Genomic DNA, 18,539 nt, shown 5'->3' on the forward strand with positions numbered 1-18,539 from the left:
AAAAGGATTCATTAACTTTGGAAAGAACATTTCCATTTCTTGTAGAGCTCAGTGATTCCTTAAACTTTTAAGCTCTCTGGTGACTGATATGATCTATGATTCATAAGCATCTGAGTCAAATTCTTCGCCTAGCAGCTCTCCCCTAGCGCTAATGTTCCAGGGAGGTTTCCTACATCGATGTTTCCCTACAAATAAGTTTCTTATCATTTCATTTTTTAGATGAACCCTAAGGGGACATAGGCAGATTTAAGGAAAAGCCAAAAGGAGCAAAATTATGGAAAGGGACCCTATGACACACCAGATGTGAAGGCAAGGGACAATTTTGCAGACTCATGTGTGTGCCCCATGGCCTGGTACTCATCCAGGGACAGTAAAAAGTGGTTTGTTAACGGTATTCTTTCCAAAGGACAAGGTCACAGCCTCGGTCGGCCACCATGTGGCAGCAGCACAGGCAGCTCTGAGCACAGGGCTTCCTTCCAGTGCCCTCACATTCATTTGTAAAGCAAAGTGCTTCCAACAAGTGAGCTCCAACCTCCTCTAAGCACTGTGTAAGCTCTTAGCTTAGCGCAGACCCAAAAGGTATTGATGGGATGCAGCATACAATGCACGTAATATAAAACTTTTTTTTGGCTCCGGACGCGCAGGCTCAGCGGCCATAGCTCACGGGTCCAGCTGCTCCCAGACTGGGGCACGAACCTGTGTCCCCTGCATCGGCAGGCGGACTCTCAACCACTGCATCACCAGGAAAGCCCCGTAATGTAAAACTTTTTGTGGCAGTAATCTGCTTTTCTTTTCCCTGAAGCCCTGAGCTCTGTAATTTACGAGGGGCAGTCCTCTCGCCTGACAGGGCAGTCCCCACGGATGTAGGGCAGTCCCCATGGATGTGGGACAGTCCCCACGGATGTGGGGATGGGCTACAACTTGCCTTTCTTTTCTCCTGGGAATCTCACAACCTCTGGGGGAAGGATGGAGCCAGGAGCTGTGAGCTACAAGACCACCCGGCAGGTCAATCCTTACCCCACCAAGTCTGTCCGTTTTCAGAGCTTTTCCAAGTGGCACTCATGTAAACTCAATAATCAACACAGAACAAGCCTCCAGAACAGCTCCGGGGAAATAAGCCATCCCTCTTTCCTTGTCATTTTTGCTCTCTTCATTAAAAAATGCAGCTTCGGGCTTCCCTGGTGGCGCAGTGGTTAAGAATCTGCCCGCATTGGCAGGGGAAACGAGTTCAAACCCTGGTCCGGGAAGACCCCACACGCCGTGGAGCAACTAAGCCCGTGCGCCACAACTACTGAGCCTGCATTCTAGAGCCCACAAGCCACAACTACTGAGCCCACACGCCTAGAGCCCGTGCTCCGCAACAAAACAAGCCACCGCGATGAGAAGCCCGCGCAGCACAACGAAGACTAGCCCCCGCTCGCCGCAACTAGAGAAAGCGACGAAGACCCAACACAGCCAAACATAAATAAATAATTTTTTAAAAAATGCATCTTCTTCTTACCTCTGCCACTGTAAAGATGTGCTTCTAAATAAATGCTGTTTAAGCCCTTGGAGATGAATGAAGGCTTCTGGGGACCCAAAGGCACACGGTGACAGGATGGGCTTTCTTCCCACGAGTCGCTTGCTGTCAAGCTTACCTCTAGCTCCACCTCCAGCCTAGGTTGAGAAGCACAGTCTTGGTAAAAGACACCACGTACTGGAAGATCTTGGCTATGATTACAATAATGTCCTTTTTTATAAAGGCCCCATTTTATTTTTTTTTAATTTTAGGTATCTATTCTTTTTTTAATTTATTTATTTATTATTTTTGGCTGCATTGGGTCTTCATTGCTGCGTGCTGCCTTTTCTCTAGTTGCAGCGAGCGGGGGCTACTCTTTGTTGCGGTGTTCGGGCTTCTCATTGCGGTGGCTTCTCTTGTTGCGGAGCACGGGCTCTAGGTGCGTGGGCTTCAGTAGTTGTGGCTCACGGGCTCCGGAGCGCAGGCTCAGTAGTTGTGGCACACGGGCTTAGTTGCTCCGCGGCATGTGGGATCCTCCCAGACCAGGGCTCGAACCCATGTCCCCTGAATTGGCAGGCGGATTCTTTTTTTTTTTTCTTTTCTTTTCTTTTTTTTTTGCGATACCCGGGCCTCTCACTGTTGTGGCCTCTCCCGTTGCGGAGCACAGGCTCCGGACACGCAGGCTCAGCGGCCATGGCCCACGGGCCCAGCCGCTCTGCGGCATGCGGGATCCTCCCGGACCACGGCACGAACCCGCGTCCCCCGCATCGGCAGGCGGAATCCCAACCACTGTGCCACCAGGGAAGCCCCGGCAGGCGGATTCTTAACCACTGCGCCACCAGGGAAGCCCAAAGGCCCCATTTTTAAGGAATAAAAGACTCATGAGATCCCATTCTTTGGATGGCTGCGAATGCTGCTCCCTGTCCAAGTGCAGCGCAGGTGGCCAAGCACAGGTCTTCAGAGAAGGGCGAGCGGGGTGCCCCCCTCCAGCCTCCCCACCTCACTTCTCGCCAGTCCGCCCAAGCCTCCAACTGGATCATCAACACCTCTCAGCATTCACAACACTTACTTCCCTTCGAAAAATTAGAGTACAGCTTGATGGCAATTTTTGTGGCAAATTTAACAGAAGAGTATGAATGAGAATCACTCTTAATTCCTAAAATCAAAAGGTCAGAGGTGCTAAAAGTCCTTATCGACTGAATGTCTGTGTCCCCTCAAAATTCCTATGCTGACATATAACCTCCAAAGGGATGGTTTTAGGAGGTGGGGCCTTTGGGAGGTGATTAGGTCATAAGGGTGGAGCCCTCATAAATGAGATTAGTGCCCTTATAAAAGGGACTCCAAAGAGCTTCTGTGAGAACACAGTGGGAACACAGCTGTCTGTGAAGCAGGAGCAGGCCCTCACCATACACCTGATGTGCTACAGCCTTGATCTTGGACTTCCACCTTCCAGAACTGTGAGAATCAGTATCTGTTGTTTATAAGTCATTCAGTCTGCGGTATTTTGTTATAGCATCCCAAACGGACGAAGACAAATACTTATTGCTATTCAGATTAACAACTCACACGTGGTATCCCTGGGTTGGCAGTTTATTTTAAAAAACAACACCCCGGTTATCTTATTTTCTTCCTTGTCCATCGTTTTTCTTAACAGAACAAGTTACAAAAAATTAGGGACGGGGAGTATATGATCTTTGCAGACTGACATATTTGCAGAGGACTCATGAATAATAATGATGATTCAAAAGCTCCTAGGTTTACTCCTGAATCAAGCAAAGAGCAAAGGACAACATAAGAAGGAATCGTGTGTACAGCAATCTCGTCGTACAACATTGATTATGACAGTGCAGTGGTTACAATTACGTTCACGACAGGATATTCCTTGCTCAAACACCAGACATGCTAAAATCACCAGGCTGTTTGCAAACTGGAGGAATCAGTGCAAACAGTCATCTGAAGAGCAAAACCCAGAATTGGGAAGGCTTTTCTGGCAGTGAGATTCTGACACCAGCGGCTTCCTCGCGTGGGCCACCCTCACTTTGAGTCTTGATCTTTCTTTTCATCTAAGAGGGCGGAGCGGATCCCCAGCTTTTTCAGTTCTTCCACCAGGTCCCCATTCTGGTGCATCTGCAGAAGAATGTCACAGCCCCCCACGAACTCGCCATTGAGGTACACTTGTGGGATGGTGGGCCAGTTGGAATAGTCTTTAATGCCTACGGGGAAAGAACATTTAACCGTCATTTCAGTGGTCAAATACTTGTACGGCAAAATACGTTTCCCTGCTCCTAGGGACACCCTGTAACCCTTCCTGGCTCCCCATCCCTGGGGGACCGTGTATTTGCTACAAAGAGCATAAGCTTTTGAGTTGAATGGACCGCTGACTCTTCCAATTATAAACAGTGAGGCCTCCATCCTCTGTTTCCACCCTTATCTCACGAAGTTTTTATGAGAATCAGGTTAAGTAAGGCTCTCATAAACTACCTGACACACAATCGACCCTGGATTAATGGCAGAGAACTTGACTGGTTAATGCAAGTGACACAAGATACAGAAGGCTATATTCCCCATGCTTCTGCGGGCCACGTTTTCAGCAAAACAAACGAATGAAAGAAATGCCACTCCATTCCCAAATGGACTACTGAACATGGATCCATCGTAGTAACTCACTGGCACACTGGGCAGCCCCCACCTAATGTTTCCCGTGCCTGTCTCAGCTGGTGAATTTACAGACACTGAGTCATTGGCTTTGATCTTTAATAATTCTTTAACCCAAAGAAAAATCCCTCTCCTGTGGCTAGACTGTGGCCCTCGTCCTATTCAGCCCCTCAGATGAGCTCTCCATGGGACAGCTGACCTGACTCAGCACAGAACTCGCAGGGACTGAGCGAAATGAAGGAAAGGCCCAAAGCTCACGAAGGTCCACGTCCTGGGCCGGGCACAGGGCCACGGGGAGAGACCCACTCCCTGCCCTAAGAGACAACGGCTTTGAGGACACACCGAGATGAAGCATGTTCAGGGACAGTGCAGCCATGGGATGGTTCTGTGCAGTGCTGCGCCACGAGGATGACGGCTAGGAAGGAAATGTGGTTTCAATCTTAAGGCAGAAAAGATCACTCACTCTTTTCTAAATTCCTCCTTACCTTTTACTTCCTTTTCTACTCAGAGGTTGAGATGAAGTATACTTTTTTAAATGTACAAATAAATGAAACAGAAAAGTCAACAAAGTCTTCAGGCAAAAGACAGTATTACACAAATTTTAGAAATCGGTCAAGTGGTGGTTTTTGTGTAAACAAACTAAAAATACAAAACCTTTTTCTTGATGCCCTAGCATTTATTATCAGATGAGTTTTACCAAATAAGATTACCAATATGAGTTATATTACAAATAACCTTCCCAAGATACCATGTGTTTTTCTCTTTTAAAAGTTACTGCTTTCTAAAAAAAAAACCAGCAACTTCGCTCTAACCGACAGCGCTAGAGGGCCCCCAGTAGAGAGCTTTATCTTTCTTCTGCAGACAGACTTCATGGAGAGAGAAATGGTTACGTTATAGGCCCTGAAAAACTCACTTCTAAGCCACTCTGGGTTTCTGTTTAAAAAAAAAATCAGCTAGAGGTTTGGAGGTTACCAATAAAGGGCAAATTCCATTAACCATCAGAATGCCTTTATACTTGAACACCCTGATGAATTCAAGTTTTTTGGTTTTTGGTTTTTTTTGAATTCAAGTTTTTCATCACTCTGATGTTTGGTGCTACATAAACAATTACTTAGCATGTAAGCTCTTTGTTTTGGATTTTTTTTTTTTAAACTCTACCCTCAAACACAAAGAGTCTATCAGAACTTAACTTTACGTTTCCAATAACACATCTTTTTTTACTTTATGATGGGGGGGAGATAAAGAAACGTTCAGAATATGAACTTTTTACTTCTAAACTTTCTTAAATATCTGTTACATTTATGTACATGAACCATTTATCTGCACAATATTATATCTGGGTTTTTTTCCCAATTAATAATACACTGCATTAAGCTTTTCATGGCAATGAATATCTACTGATTCTTTTGGTGAATGCCTACAATTTTTGAAACACACCAAAGGTGAAAACAAATTTGCCATCTGAGGGCCACCCAAAACCATGTTTAATCCTAAATTTTTAAAATAAAATCTTTGTTGAGTAAAAGAATGACTTGCTTTCATCAATCGTTTTTATGGTAGCACACTCAACCAAAGCGTTAGGCAACAACTAAACATTACATTGTTGCAGACCATACACCTCAACTATAAGGGAAGGAAGGAAATCCATCCTAACCACCGAAACTACCAAAAATAAGTGGGCTTTCCACCACTTGAAAGCCACCACTGTTGGCTTTCAACCAACATACAGTCACATGCAAGGGAGGCTAACTCCTTCCAAACCCCTTGGCCTGTGACTGTCCTAATAACTTCAAGAACTCAGAAGAACCCACCTCAGAACACACGGCATCGTGACAGCATCCAAGGTGCCTACCAGCTGATAGTTTATCAAAATTAAACTTAACTACTTCTTTAATTTTTAGATTATCAAGTGTTACAGGCGGCTGTTGTCAAAGCAAAGCTCTGGCATCTCTCCTAAAAACAATGCCATTTTCCATGTTTAAAAAGTCCGATTACAAGTTTAAATATTTAAGGAAATACCCAAATTGCTTCCTACAGAGTGAAGTGAGAAACTTCCAGTAAGACTACATTCATAAATTGAAAACTAAGACAAATTCTGTCAATTCACAATTAATTGTTTAAACATGGCTAATTTTTCTCACCCTTTAAATTTTCAGTAACTGCAATATACAGTGATAATTCTTGTAAGTATCACATGGAATAATTCAGAATCAGAGAGCAACTCTTGAAAATCAGAAAAGCATACCCAAGAATGGATTTTAATGATAACCATATTTTATAGATGACAAACTGTGATTCAGTTGGGGACAGAAAATGGTGACTGCCAAGTTATATAACAGGTAACACTAGGACTGGGAGTTAGGAGGCTGTCTTACAAAATCTGTTCTACATACACCTACTGCCCCACCAAAAAAATGTCATGTTCTGAAGTATCAAGTGAAAGGGGAGAAAATGTTCTGGAAAATTCCCTTCCAGAACTTTCAAAAGGTATTTTTCAAAATTCATGACATTTCAGAATATTGGACCCCATTCCTGGTTTGGACAATAATCGTAAGAGCACCACGATTATAGTTTTCTTTTTTTCCGGTAGATTTTCAGTACACGAGCTTCAGAGTCTGACGCAGGTTGATGCCAACTCTGCCACTCAACGAGGCTCTGTTCCTCGGGCAAGTCATGTCACCTCCTCCTGGAATCACGTATTTCTCCATCGTCCTTAACTTAAGAGGATGACGTTAGCACTGCCTGACAAAAAGTAAACCACGGTGCCGAGAGGGTCGAGGCGCTGGTTTGGGGTCAGCAGACTGTGGCTGGCTGGCCTGTAAATACAGTCTCAGAGAAATCTGCTCCTCTCTCAACCTGTTTCCTTTTCTGTAAAATGGGAATAACTCTATGCCTCACATATTTGTTATGAAGATTAAATAAGATATAATTGGTGAAATGAATTAAGCTCCCACGGCGCCAGGTGCACTGTGGCTACTCCCTCCACGTCAGTGTCCTCTACCCCACCCTCCACGGAAATGCTCTCCTGACACTGTACGCAAGTAAACAGAGGGAAAGAATGCAGGGAAAGAATGCATACCAGTGAAGCATGCAATGCAATAATAAAAATACCATTTACTGAGCTAAGGGTTCCTGAGTTTCATACTCTAAGTTTTTCACATATCTAATCTCATTTCATCTTTACAAAATTCCTACAAGTTATGTATAATTATCCCTATTTTACAGATGAAGAAATGAAGGCTCAGAGAGGTTAAATAACTTAACCAGCGTCACAGTGCTGACATACGGTAGAGACAGGATTTGAGTCCAGGTGTCTAGGAGTCCAAAGGCCAGGTTCTTGACCACCAGAGGTGGTCTCTGGCCGGAGGCTGGCGTCTGTCACTCCTGCCCCACTGTGAGCCCCACCTGCACGACACATGGATCTGCAATCCATGGGACTGTTCCACATCTTTAACATTTATAGACACAAGCGGCGTTAAGCCACAATTACCCTTTTGTAACTTGCTTTTTGACTAAGCATCGCCTTTTTTGAGAATACATCTAGATTTTTTTTTTTTTTAATTTTTAAAATTTTTGGCTGCGTTGGGTCTTTGTTGCTGTGCGGCTTTCTCTAGTTGTGGAGAGCGGGGGCTACTCTTCGTTGCGGTGCGCGGGCTTCTCATTGCAGTGGCTTCTCTTGTTGCCAAGCATGGGCTCTAGGCGCGCGGGCTTCAGCAGTTTCGGTGCACAGGCTCAGTAGTTGCGGCACGCGGGCTTCAGTAGTTGTGACTCGCGGGATCTAGAGCACAGGGTCAGCAGTTGTGGTGCATGGGCCTAGTTGCTCCGCAGCATGTGGGATCTTCCCAGACCAGGGATTGAACCTGTGTCCCCTGCATTGGCAGGTGGATTCTTAACCACTGCGCCACCAGGGAAGTCCCTAGAGCTAATTCATTTTAACCACAATTTAGTTTTCCATCGTGACTAAGCTACAGTTGGTTTCTTCAGTCTGCTGTTAAGAGACCAAGATCTGTTCTTGCCCACTTTTCATTATCACAAGAAACACTGCAGTGCTCACCCTTACGTGCATCTCCTAGCTCACATGCAGGGGACAGTCTCTCTAGACAAAGGGGTGGCAAACTACAGCCTTCGGGCCAAAGCCGGTCCACATCCTTTTGTAAATAAAGTGTTATTGGAACTTCGCCCCGCTCCTCCGTCTATGTGTTGTCCCTGACTGCTGTACACTGTAACAGCAGAGCTGAATAGGTGTAACAGAGACCACCAGGCCCCCAAAGCCTAAACTATTTACTCTCTGGCCCTTTACAAGGAAGCTTGTCGATCCCTGATGTAGCCTAAATAGCCGGGAGTGAAAGAGCTGGGTGTTCAGCTCTCTTCACCTTCAACTTGACTGGGTACTGATAGTCACTCCTTCCAAGTGTGGGTGCCACTTTATACCCCCATCTGCAGCATACAACCTGCCCACCAGACACCCATGCACACTTGTTATCTGCTTTTTAATGCTTACCAACGTCATAGCTCTACTACTGCCTGAAATTCCTTGATACTGGAAAGGCTGGGCATATTTTCAAATACTTAATAACCATTCAACAATAGGACGATGGGTATTCATTCAACAGACGCTGTTCCCGACTCGAGGAATACAGTGGTGATCTGAGTAGGCAGAAATTCGAGTGTCTATAATGTTTTTAAGAGCAGGAAAGAGAGTTTATGATAAAATGATAAATAAAAGAAGCATTATTTATTCATTAAAACATGCACTGAAAGCTCGCTTTGCATAAGCATCACACACAGTGCTCAGGGAGTCGCAGAAGACACGTTCCCTGCTCTCAGGAGGGCAAAATGCTATATATAGACATGGGTGATCTCAACTCTGTTAAAAAAGAAAAAAAAAAACTGTTAGAAACTAGATCCAAATGTTAATAATAATGGTTTATACGGAATTACAGGGGATTTTCATTTTATTTAGATTTTCAGTGTTTTCCAAATTTCTCCCATGAGCACATGTTACTTTTGCAACTGAAAGTAAAGGTTAGTCTTTGTTAAGACCAAGAGCAGGATATGGTGACATCCATCCACCGTGACCCCATGTGGCCGTCTCGTGGGTGCTCCAGATTTTTAAAAAGGAACAAACCTTGAGGAAGGCCAAAACGCAAAGCTGCCTCAGGCACCTTGGCTCCTTGGGTCTCAGGCCTCAGGCTGACTCCTCTGTGCATCACACTCCCTGGACCCAGTGCCCAGAACTAGGAGACAGTGTCTGAGGGTCTTCCTCCGACTTGGGTCCTTTCTAAAACTCAGCCTTCTCTGGCACAAGAAAACAGGAAAGGCCAATTTTGCAGAAGCCCCTATCCTGTTACTAGAAGTGACCTTGGGTCTGGGAAAAGCTCACAGACATATCTTTAGTTGGCAAAAGCAAACATCAGACAGCCTGTCAGTCTCTCCTGGTAAAGCTGAAGGTGTGGAGAGCGAACAGATGAAGAACCTTCATGTCCTAAAGCCTCACCCTGGCTAAACCACTCCCCACTCTAACAACGTGCTTACACCACCCTGCCCTAGTCTGGAGGTTAATACTTACCCTAAGGTTTACTTTTCTAGGCAACGAAAGACGGGTTATGTTCAATACGTATGCAACACACTCACTAACTAAAAGTAATGGTCTGATGAAGCTCAATGGTCAAGGAATTTAAGGGTTAAATTCCTGTTGCTACTGTTTGAACACTTAAGAACAGAAGACTGGAAGTCAGATACACAAGTGCTCTCGGCAAACATTCTTATTCCTGCTGTTACTTTCAGTTTACTGGCCATATTCCAGTATAGCCCATCTCCGGTTATATTTCAGAAAAATGTTTTAATTCAAGTATAGTTGATGTACAGTGTTTCAGGTGTACAGCAAAGTGATTCAGTTATACCATCTCTGGTTATATTAAACAGGAGAACAGAAATTCATAAACCAAAGACTCTCAAAACTTTAAGCTAAGCAAGATATCAACAACACAACGTTCTACTAAGGACCACAGTGGCAATTTGCAAGCGGCCTGAGGCAAGGGCCCAGCAGAAAGATTACAGAGTAGTTTCTCCTATCTTATCTTTTAGGCAGAGACGCCACTGCTGCTGCATGAAGACTGCAGATCACCCTGTACGTGAAAAAAGCCAGCAATTGGTAGCATTCCAGTACTCCAGGAAGGGAGAAGGATCATGGGCACAGCACATGGAAATATTACATATGCCTCCTGGTAACTCTAAGCTGCCTTCACTCCTTGTTTCCATCCACCAAAACCGAGAGTTCTATAAGGATTAGACTCCATGGGAAAAAATACTTTTAAAACCATAAAGTGCTAATAATAAAATGGTTACCATTTAATGGATGCCTTCTGAGTGCGAGATAAGAGGACAAGGCACTTTCTAAAAGTTTTATTTTCCCTTTTTTCCTCACAAAACCTTTGCCAAGTGTGGTTTCATTATCCTCATATTACCGAAAAGGAAAATGCAGTCATGTCCCTTGCCTCGGGTTGCACAGCTGATTGGCCAAAGGAGTCTAACCCAGAGCCTTTCCCTGACGCCAGCCTGTCCCATCGCTGTTGGAATGACTATGATTGACAACTTCAAATGTAGAAGAGCAAAATACAGAATTCTGAATGTGGACTACCATAGAACCTGAGGCCCTAAAACACTTTTTAGAACACTGTCACTAAACAACATCAGGAAACTCGGGGAGAACTCAGTCACTGAAAGTCTAACTGGAATGCCACCCTTCAGGGGGTACAGGCACGGTCCCCCCATGCCTCCGACAACCCCACCCACCCCAGCCAAGGAGCAGACCCAGGTGTTCTGGCCTCTCTCTCCTTCCACACTAAGATAAAATAGAAGAATGCAGGTAAGGTTCTCAGCAAGGTGCTCATCAGAAAAGATGCTAGTTAACTGTCAGGGCCCTCCATCCTCCCCTCTGGGCCACTGAAAAGTCACAGACACTACTGTGTCTGCCCCAGACCCTGACCGGTTCCTGGAGCTCCAAGTTTGAGTGAGCTAGGGCCCAGAAGTCATTCTTCGTCCCTCTCCCCACAAGCCTCTCCACTCCCTAGCCGCCACAAATCTCCCCCATCCTTGAGTATCTAAAAATAAATTTCATGTCTTTTTCTCCCACACCAGATCCCAACTAACACCTGTCCAAAAGCTGTGTCAACCGCTCCTGTAGCAGCAACAGAGAACGGTCCCTGTCACCCCGAGCCTTGAGGCACGACAGGCCAGCCTCTGGGCCCCTAGCCTCAGAGAAGGGCAACCTCGACCCTCCCCCCGCCATCAACAGCACCTCTCCTTATCCACGAGGCAGGGCAGCCCCTCAAAGTGTCCCCGAAGTGCTTACCTCTAATGGCTCTTCTTGTATCCCTCTCCGCCCACTTCCCCAGCCCTGCAGAGCAGGGAGTCAGGCTGCTGACCACGCTCCTTGGATTCAGCCGAAGAGCACTGGCCCCGAAATGCCTTTTTCAGCTCAGAGTGAGGACTGGGGAACCGCTAGGACTTACTCCATTGCCCATGTTAGCCCAGAGGCCCAGATCCTCGAGATCCAGTTCAAGTCGATCAGGCCCCCACCCTAGACCCGTGTGGAAGCTCGTGTCTGAACTCCCCTCGAGCCCCCGGACGGATCTTGCCCGACAGACCCTCGACCCCGCAGAGTGGCCTCGGCCGGTCGCCCCCCAGCTCCGCCCCCAGCCGGCTCTGACCTTGCCTGAGCTGGGGGTCTTCCAGCACGTTGTAGGCCGCGTAGTCGCGGACGCCGTGCAGCCGCAGGATCTGCACCACGGCGTTGCTGAAGCCGCACTGGGGCTGCTCCGGAGTCCCCTTTAGGAAGACCACCACCCTGTCCTTCTTCACCAGCGCGTCCAGGTGCTCCGACGAGCCGCTGCCGCCCGAGCTCGCCGCCCGCACGCCCGGGCCCCGCAGGCCGCCGCCCGCGCCGCGCCCCCAGCGGAGCAGAGCCGCAGCCGCCCGGCCCAGGGACCCGCTCATCCCCGCACGCTGGCCTGAGCTCTCGACGGCCAAGGACCTGGGCGAGCCAGCCGAAGCCTTCCCGGGGCCCGGCCCGCGGAGGCCCGGCCCGCCCCCCGGAGGCCCTCATTGGACCGGCGACGAAAAGCTCTCCGTGATTGGAGAACCCTGGCCCTCAATTGCTGGATTCCACCAATCATGTTACTCGTCCCGCCCCGACAGGTTGGAGGCGGTCCTTACGCCTGAGCCGCATTCTATCGCCTTACCATTGGCCTCCGGAAACCGTTTTGTCAGTTGATTGGAGAGAGTGGATGTCCATCAGGGTCACGCTCCGAGGCAAGGGGAGGCGAAACGAGAGGGAAGACGGCTTCTCTCTGAAGGGTAGACGGGCCTGCTGGGACGCTCCGGGAAGACTTGGGACAGGCGCTGGGCGGGGTTTCGTCGTTCCGCGGAACGCCGGGAAGGGGTCACTTCCAGATGAAGGTTCCGGTTCCGGTGCGGGCGGAGGTTGCGTTGCCACGGCAGCGCGGTTGGCCGGCCGCTGGTTCTGGCGTTCCGGGTGGTGGGGGGGCTGGAGCAGGCTTGGATCCGCCGTTCCCGGCTTAGGTGAGCTTCCCGGAGCTTCAGTAAGGCCGCGGCTGTTCGCGGCGAGAGCAGGGACTGCGCCGGCCTCTGGCGGCCAGGCCTGCCCGGGGCTACGGCGTCGGGGCCCGGGCCGTGTGTCGCAGCCCTCCTGTGGTCCCGCTGCCCCCGTGGGAGCAGAGGCCCAGACCCCTTCCCGTGGTTCCCGCCTCTGCAGCGCGATTATTTCACTAAAACAACTTTGATTTTTAAAGTTTGTAAAGAGCTCTCGTCTGTGTGATCGGGGCTTCGCTGACTTTCCAGCCGACCTAAGACCCTAGGCTTGGGCCCAGGAAAGGTTGAATGGGGAACTAAGAAAGGAATTGGTTCATTCGACAGACGTTTTCTGAGCAGCTGCTGCGTGCAAGGCACGGTGCCGGCGCGGGACCTGTGCCCAGAGCTTGAGAAATGAGAAGCAGGTACAAATCAATGTGAGGGTAGAGAGGAGGGAAGGGAAGCCTCCCTAGGCCCACTGCTTTCTCTGTTCTCCATTGTGCTTAGTACATCTTGACATACATTTGTTAACTTGTTTATTGACTTCCCTCCCAGACTGTCAGCTTCATTCATTATTGTATTCTCAGTACGCAGAACAGTGCTTGGAACCTAGCAGGTGCTCACATTGGTGGAAAGAATGATCCCAGAAGAGCGGGGCTCAGTGAAATCGCCACGTGGTCTGTAGTCTTGGAGCGGTGCTGGGTTGGTGGTACCCTAGAGCACACCAGACTTGCAGAGAAAGCATTCTCCAGAGGAAGCTGAGGCATGGCTGCTCAAGGGACAGCAGTGCCATGTGCAATTTTCCTCTGATAGTTTCCGATTACTGTTGCCACGGTGATAATGGCTGTGCCATGTCATTATCTATCAACCGACAGTAAGAGAAGCTTTTGCAGTCAGATGTTGTTTAACAGATGGAGTGGTTTCTGTTGGACACTAAGTACTGCTACAAATTACTTTCTTTTTAAACCCTAAGTATTTAAAAAGTTGTGGCTGGAGGTGACCTGGTTCTGCTTTGGAGGTGCTCAAATTTAAAAATCAGAAAATTAGTACATGTGCTGACAGCAAGTGAATCTTCCAAATAATCGTTCACCGGGAGACTTGAGGCCAGTAAGCTGAAAATAAACTCAAGATGTTACTCAGAAGTGCTGCCCAGTGACGTATTTGTTTTATCCCCGTGGTTGTTATTGATGTTTGGTAGTTTTCTAATGTGGGACCCAAAATTGATCAGCTTCTTAAAGAGTCCTTTTTTTTCCCCTCTAGAGTCATTGATTCCAGGTAAATCAGAGGAACAAACATCATACAGAAATACACAGGACAGTAACATACAGGAAGCGATGTGATGTCGAAGCTTAACTGTTGTTTCAAAAGTCCAGCATCTGGTGCACCTAACAGTAGGGGCTATATTATTTGCAAAGTCACCTAACTTTTACTCATACTTATGTTCTGGTAAGTTTGCTTTAGTTTTTTTTTTTTAATAAATATTGGCAGTTCACTCCAGAAAACCTGAATTGTTTATTGCCTACCCTGAACTGTCTCATTCCGCTCTTGCGTTAACTGGAATAGGGAGAAGAATTTGCAAACTTACGATGTGAGGATCCAGAGACGTAGTGCTAGTCATGGGGAGTGTCATGTCACTTATCTAGTGTGTGATACTGGCTTTGCCAGTACAGTTGGCAGACATTTTATTAAATTGAGAAAATACAGCTGTCATTAAAGGTTAAGAGTAGTCCTTCAGCAGGAAGAATACAAAGCCTGTGTTCTCCAAATTTATAATAGAGTTGCTGTGTACAGTTGAGTATGATAAGGACATCCATGAAATGCAAGGAAAGCAAGTCGGGGCTCTTTCAGGGAGCTAAGTGGGATGGCTTTGATAGTATTGACCAAGGCCAGGAAAAAAGATCATGTATCTAGACCAAAGAAATTGAAACAATGCACCTAAATTTAAGTTTCTAATAAAGCAACCTAAAATGCAAAATGTTGTATGTTTTGAACAGACTGCTTTCTGTCTTTGACTTAAAACCACTCATCAAGTATTAGCACCAAACATCAGTGACTTAAAGAATCGAAGAAAATAGTGTTCAAAATATTTCTTCCAAAGCACCAACTTCTTATATATGATGTGGCATTTGAGTTACGAGCTTTCTCATTAGAAATTCTGCAGTGAGAAAGTATGATAAAAATACACTTCTTAAACAGTTGTAAGAAATCTGCATTTATGCTCAAATGCATTAGGGTGATTGTTTGTTTGTTTGTTTGTTTGTTGCGGTACGCAGGCTTCTCACGTTGTGGCCTCTCCCGTTGCGGAGCACAGGCTCTGGACACGCAGGCTCAGCGGCCATGGCTCACGGGCCCAGCTGCTCCGCGGCATGTGGGATCTTCCCGGACCGGGGCATGAACCTGTGTCCCCTGCATCGGCAGGTGGACTCAACCACTGCGCCACCAGGGAAGCCCCATTTGGGTGTTTTGAAGATGGAAGTCACCATCTTTATCAGTTTGTGATCTCCCATGTGGACATTAATGGGGAGGTAGGGGTGGGAAGTATAGGAAACTTAGGAGAATCCTAGGATTTGGGGTCACAAAGTGTAATTAGACCCCAAACTAAATAATCATACCATGTAAACATGCTGACTCAGGCATCCTAAAAATGTTTTTCTTCCCTGTGCTTATTTATAGATAAGCCTTTACTATATTTAGTAAAATTTCTCCTTTCTCCCCACTCCGCCAAAAGCAAATTCACTGTTGAACCCATAATTAAAACCTTATAAATTTGAGATCATTTCTTCCTATATATCAGCTCTAAATGAAGAGTCAGGATTATTGAGCCTAAGATGAAACTTTGTTTGAACACTTAGCATGTCAGTGTTTTCGTACCCTAACTTCAGTCCTAAAGGTCACGCTGCATTCTGACAGGGTGTGGTGATTGTGCATACGGCACATGACCCAGAAATGTCTAGGTCTGAGCTGGCCAGAGCATTCTGCGAGTGTCATTTTAAGAGAAGAGTGGCTGCAGGTGTTGCACAACGGGTTGAGCCACCAAACATTCCTGAGCTAAAATGGCATTTGAGACCCAGATTTCCATAGACGCAAGCTGAAGCTTGAGACCGTTCTCTGTGGTGCCCCTTAGCTATTCAGTAATTTTAGAGCATCACTGCAACCCTGGAATTAACTTGATTCCCTAAGAAGTAATTGTTATGTGTGAGAAACTGAGGCAGTGCCCAGCCCCCTGAGAAAATGTTTGCTGACCCGTAATGCAAAGATAGAAATGCCTTTGCAGGGACTTCCTGGGGGCGCAGTGGTTAAGACTCCACACTCCCAATGCTGGGGACCCAGGTTCCATCCCTGGCCAGGGAAATAGATCCCATGTACATGCCGCAACTAAGAGTTCACATGCCACAACTAAGGAGCCCACCTGCCACAACTAAGACCCAGAGTAACCAAATAAATAAATATTAAAAGAAAAGAAAAGAAATGCCTTTGGGATCTTCACTTCCTCTATCTGACAAGACAGCTGGGTTTATAAATACTTCTCTGGCCATGGGAGTGGCCTCAGTTTTGCTAAGCGCAGGTTCTCACATCATGTGGGCTCAGCCTAGAGGCAGGAAGGGAGACCTCATTCGGGCCCCCTTCCACTCTATCACAAAGGTCCTGCTCTCCTCCTCTGGGTAGAATGAAGAGAAATGATGTCCTGTAAATTTAGTTCAGTCTAGAACACACTGTGGGAGATACAGGTGAAAATGGATTCCTGAAGAGGCACTTATGAAAAGCCTGGATGTCACAGCAGAGCCTGATTCTGTTCTGGGATTTGGACTGTAGAGGTGTGAGGCCTGGCTTCAGTCCTAAGCATCACTTACAAGCTCTTTTGGATTTTCCTTGGAATTTTCTGCCCCTTACATCTTCCCCTTCCTGGATTTGTGAAAAATGTCTTTGTGACATCTGCAAAAGGTAATGCCTATTTCAAGATGTCTTTATCTAAGGATTGCAGAGTTTTAGTGAATCACTTTGTACTCTATTCCTCTGCTCCTAGACATTTACCCCCAAAATATTGGCATGCATGTGTAGTACAACAAACTGGTTTTGTGTACATGAATTCATTTGAAACTTGCATTAGCCCTAGGATAATAGTTCTCTGGCATTTTGGTCCCTAAATTAAGTTCTCTTTTCACTAAAAGATCCCACATAATGTGGAGCAACTAAGCCCGTGCACCACAACTACTGAGCCTGCACTCTAGAGCCCACAAGCCACAGCTAGTGAAGCCCGCGCGCCTAGAGCCCGTGCTCCGCAGCAAGAGAAGCCACCGCGATGAGAAGCCCGTGCACAGCAACAAAAATCCAACTCAGCCAAAAATAAAAATAAATAAATTTATTTTTTTAAAAAAAGAATGAACCAGAAGTAAAAAAAGAAAGATTGTTAATAACATCTTTTTGACAGACTTGAGCACTTTGGGTTCCTCTTTTTACCTTCACAAGCACTTCTTAAATCTTACTGTGGAATCGTAGCAAAGCCAGCAAGTCCCACAGAAAATTAAATATTCCTGAATTATCTCCAGGGTATGTATGTATTGGATACAGATGTGATTTTTATGCTTTGTGAAACTAAACTGACAACAATTTCAATGCAAAACTCCAAGGAAACAAATAACCCATAGCTTTTCACTTCTGGAAGTTTCATTCTCTTTTGTCCCCATGCTGCTTTTTCTCAGTGAGGCCTGAAGTCTCTGGCTATATATAGGCTTTTAAACTCAGACATCTGCTGGATTTTGTTCTATTGAGAACTTTATTTCGAGGGAAAGAGCCCAAATCATATCTCCTGTCAGGTAATATTAAGAATTAAGTGGTAATCATAAAACATGTTAAGACTTAAGGTGATAAAAGAATTGTTGAATTTTCCTCAACTGTCTGTTTAGTGAAAGATTTTAATGTTTTGTGTTATGTTTCTTTTTTTTTTTTTTGCAAGCAGATAGATTCCATGATTCAAACTGTTATTACATTTCCAGCGACTTCTGAGAAGGTGCCCAGACCACAGAATTCAGAAAGCAAGGAGCCAGTACTGTTGTGTGTCACACTTGCTAGGAAGATTTATCTGTTGGCAGGAGTCTGTGTCTTCCTCTGATAATCACTGAGATTGCGGCCAGACGAACACTGAGAAAATTTTATTGTTTTCCTTTGAATGATGGCTAAGATGTATTGCCAAGGCCATAAATATTCATTATGTTGAGTCAGAATTTCATTTCACACTTCAACCTTTGAGCCTTCATAATTTCAGGCTTCAAAATTAAATCTTGCTGTCATGGAAATCCACTGCTCTAGCCTACTTCAACAAAGTAGCTAGCGAAGGACCCCAGTTTCACGGATTGGGGGAGTGGGTTGGAAATGGGCTGACATTAACTGTTCATTTTCCTTTGCAGGAAAAAAACTGGAGGATTTTAAAAAATATTTTTTCCTACTCTTATGGCCAGAAAAATCCCACTTGCTAATTCTAAACTTTACACTTTTTGAAAGTGTACTCTACTGAGATAGAATTAATTGATACCAAATTTCTGTGAGCCAGAGTTTTGGAGTTTTAATAAAAGACTGTATTATAAACCAGTTACACTGTAATAAATAAATAAATAAATAAAAGAAGGGAGGAGCATTTTGCATAGGCTGCACTTGCAAAATTGAGTCACCAAGAAAATTTTGTATCAAAAGCCTTGAGAAGGTGACATACTTGCAGGCTTTCTCCCCTCTCCAGACATCCAGTGGCCTGCACTTAGGGTAACTAAGCACATGTCAGTCCACTTGGTGAGCTATTCCC

At 46.0% G+C, this 18,539-nt stretch overlaps 1 protein-coding gene and 1 long non-coding RNA gene across 2 annotated transcripts; one reads left to right on the forward strand and one right to left on the reverse strand.

Moving 5' to 3' along the window:
- Positions 1-3,079: 3,079 nt before the first annotated feature.
- GLRX5 (glutaredoxin 5) lies at positions 3,080-12,198 on the reverse strand. The gene is made up of 2 exons (XM_082855661.1): positions 11,866-12,198; positions 3,080-3,711 (listed from the first exon to the last, which is right to left on the reverse strand). Exons 1-2 carry the CDS (start codon positions 12,149-12,151, stop codon positions 3,533-3,535), a joined length of 465 nt encoding a protein of 154 aa, XP_082711787.1. The 5' UTR covers positions 12,152-12,198; the 3' UTR covers positions 3,080-3,532.
- A 473-nt stretch (positions 12,199-12,671) lies between these two features.
- On the forward strand, positions 12,672-18,158 carry LOC309973132. The gene is made up of 3 exons (XR_014326813.1): positions 12,672-13,170; positions 14,006-14,191; positions 17,703-18,158. It is a non-coding gene; the product is annotated as an uncharacterized lncRNA (long non-coding RNA).
- Positions 18,159-18,539: the final 381 nt, after the last annotated feature.

This window comes from Leucopleurus acutus (assembly GCF_964270905.1).
Source record: "Leucopleurus acutus genome assembly, chromosome: 1".
Lineage (NCBI taxonomy): Eukaryota > Metazoa > Chordata > Mammalia > Artiodactyla > Delphinidae > Leucopleurus > Leucopleurus acutus.

Bases quoted from the DNA above. Each gene is read 5' to 3' on its own strand.
- GLRX5 (XM_082855661.1), bottom strand. From the start codon at position 12,151: ATGAGCGGGTCCCTGGGCCGGGCGGCTGCGGCTCTGCTCCGCTGGGGG. The intron at 3,712-11,865 runs GTCAGAGCCGGC...CTTTCCCCGTAG, and splicing joins AGACCCCCAGCTCAGGCAAG to GCATTAAAGACTATTCCAAC.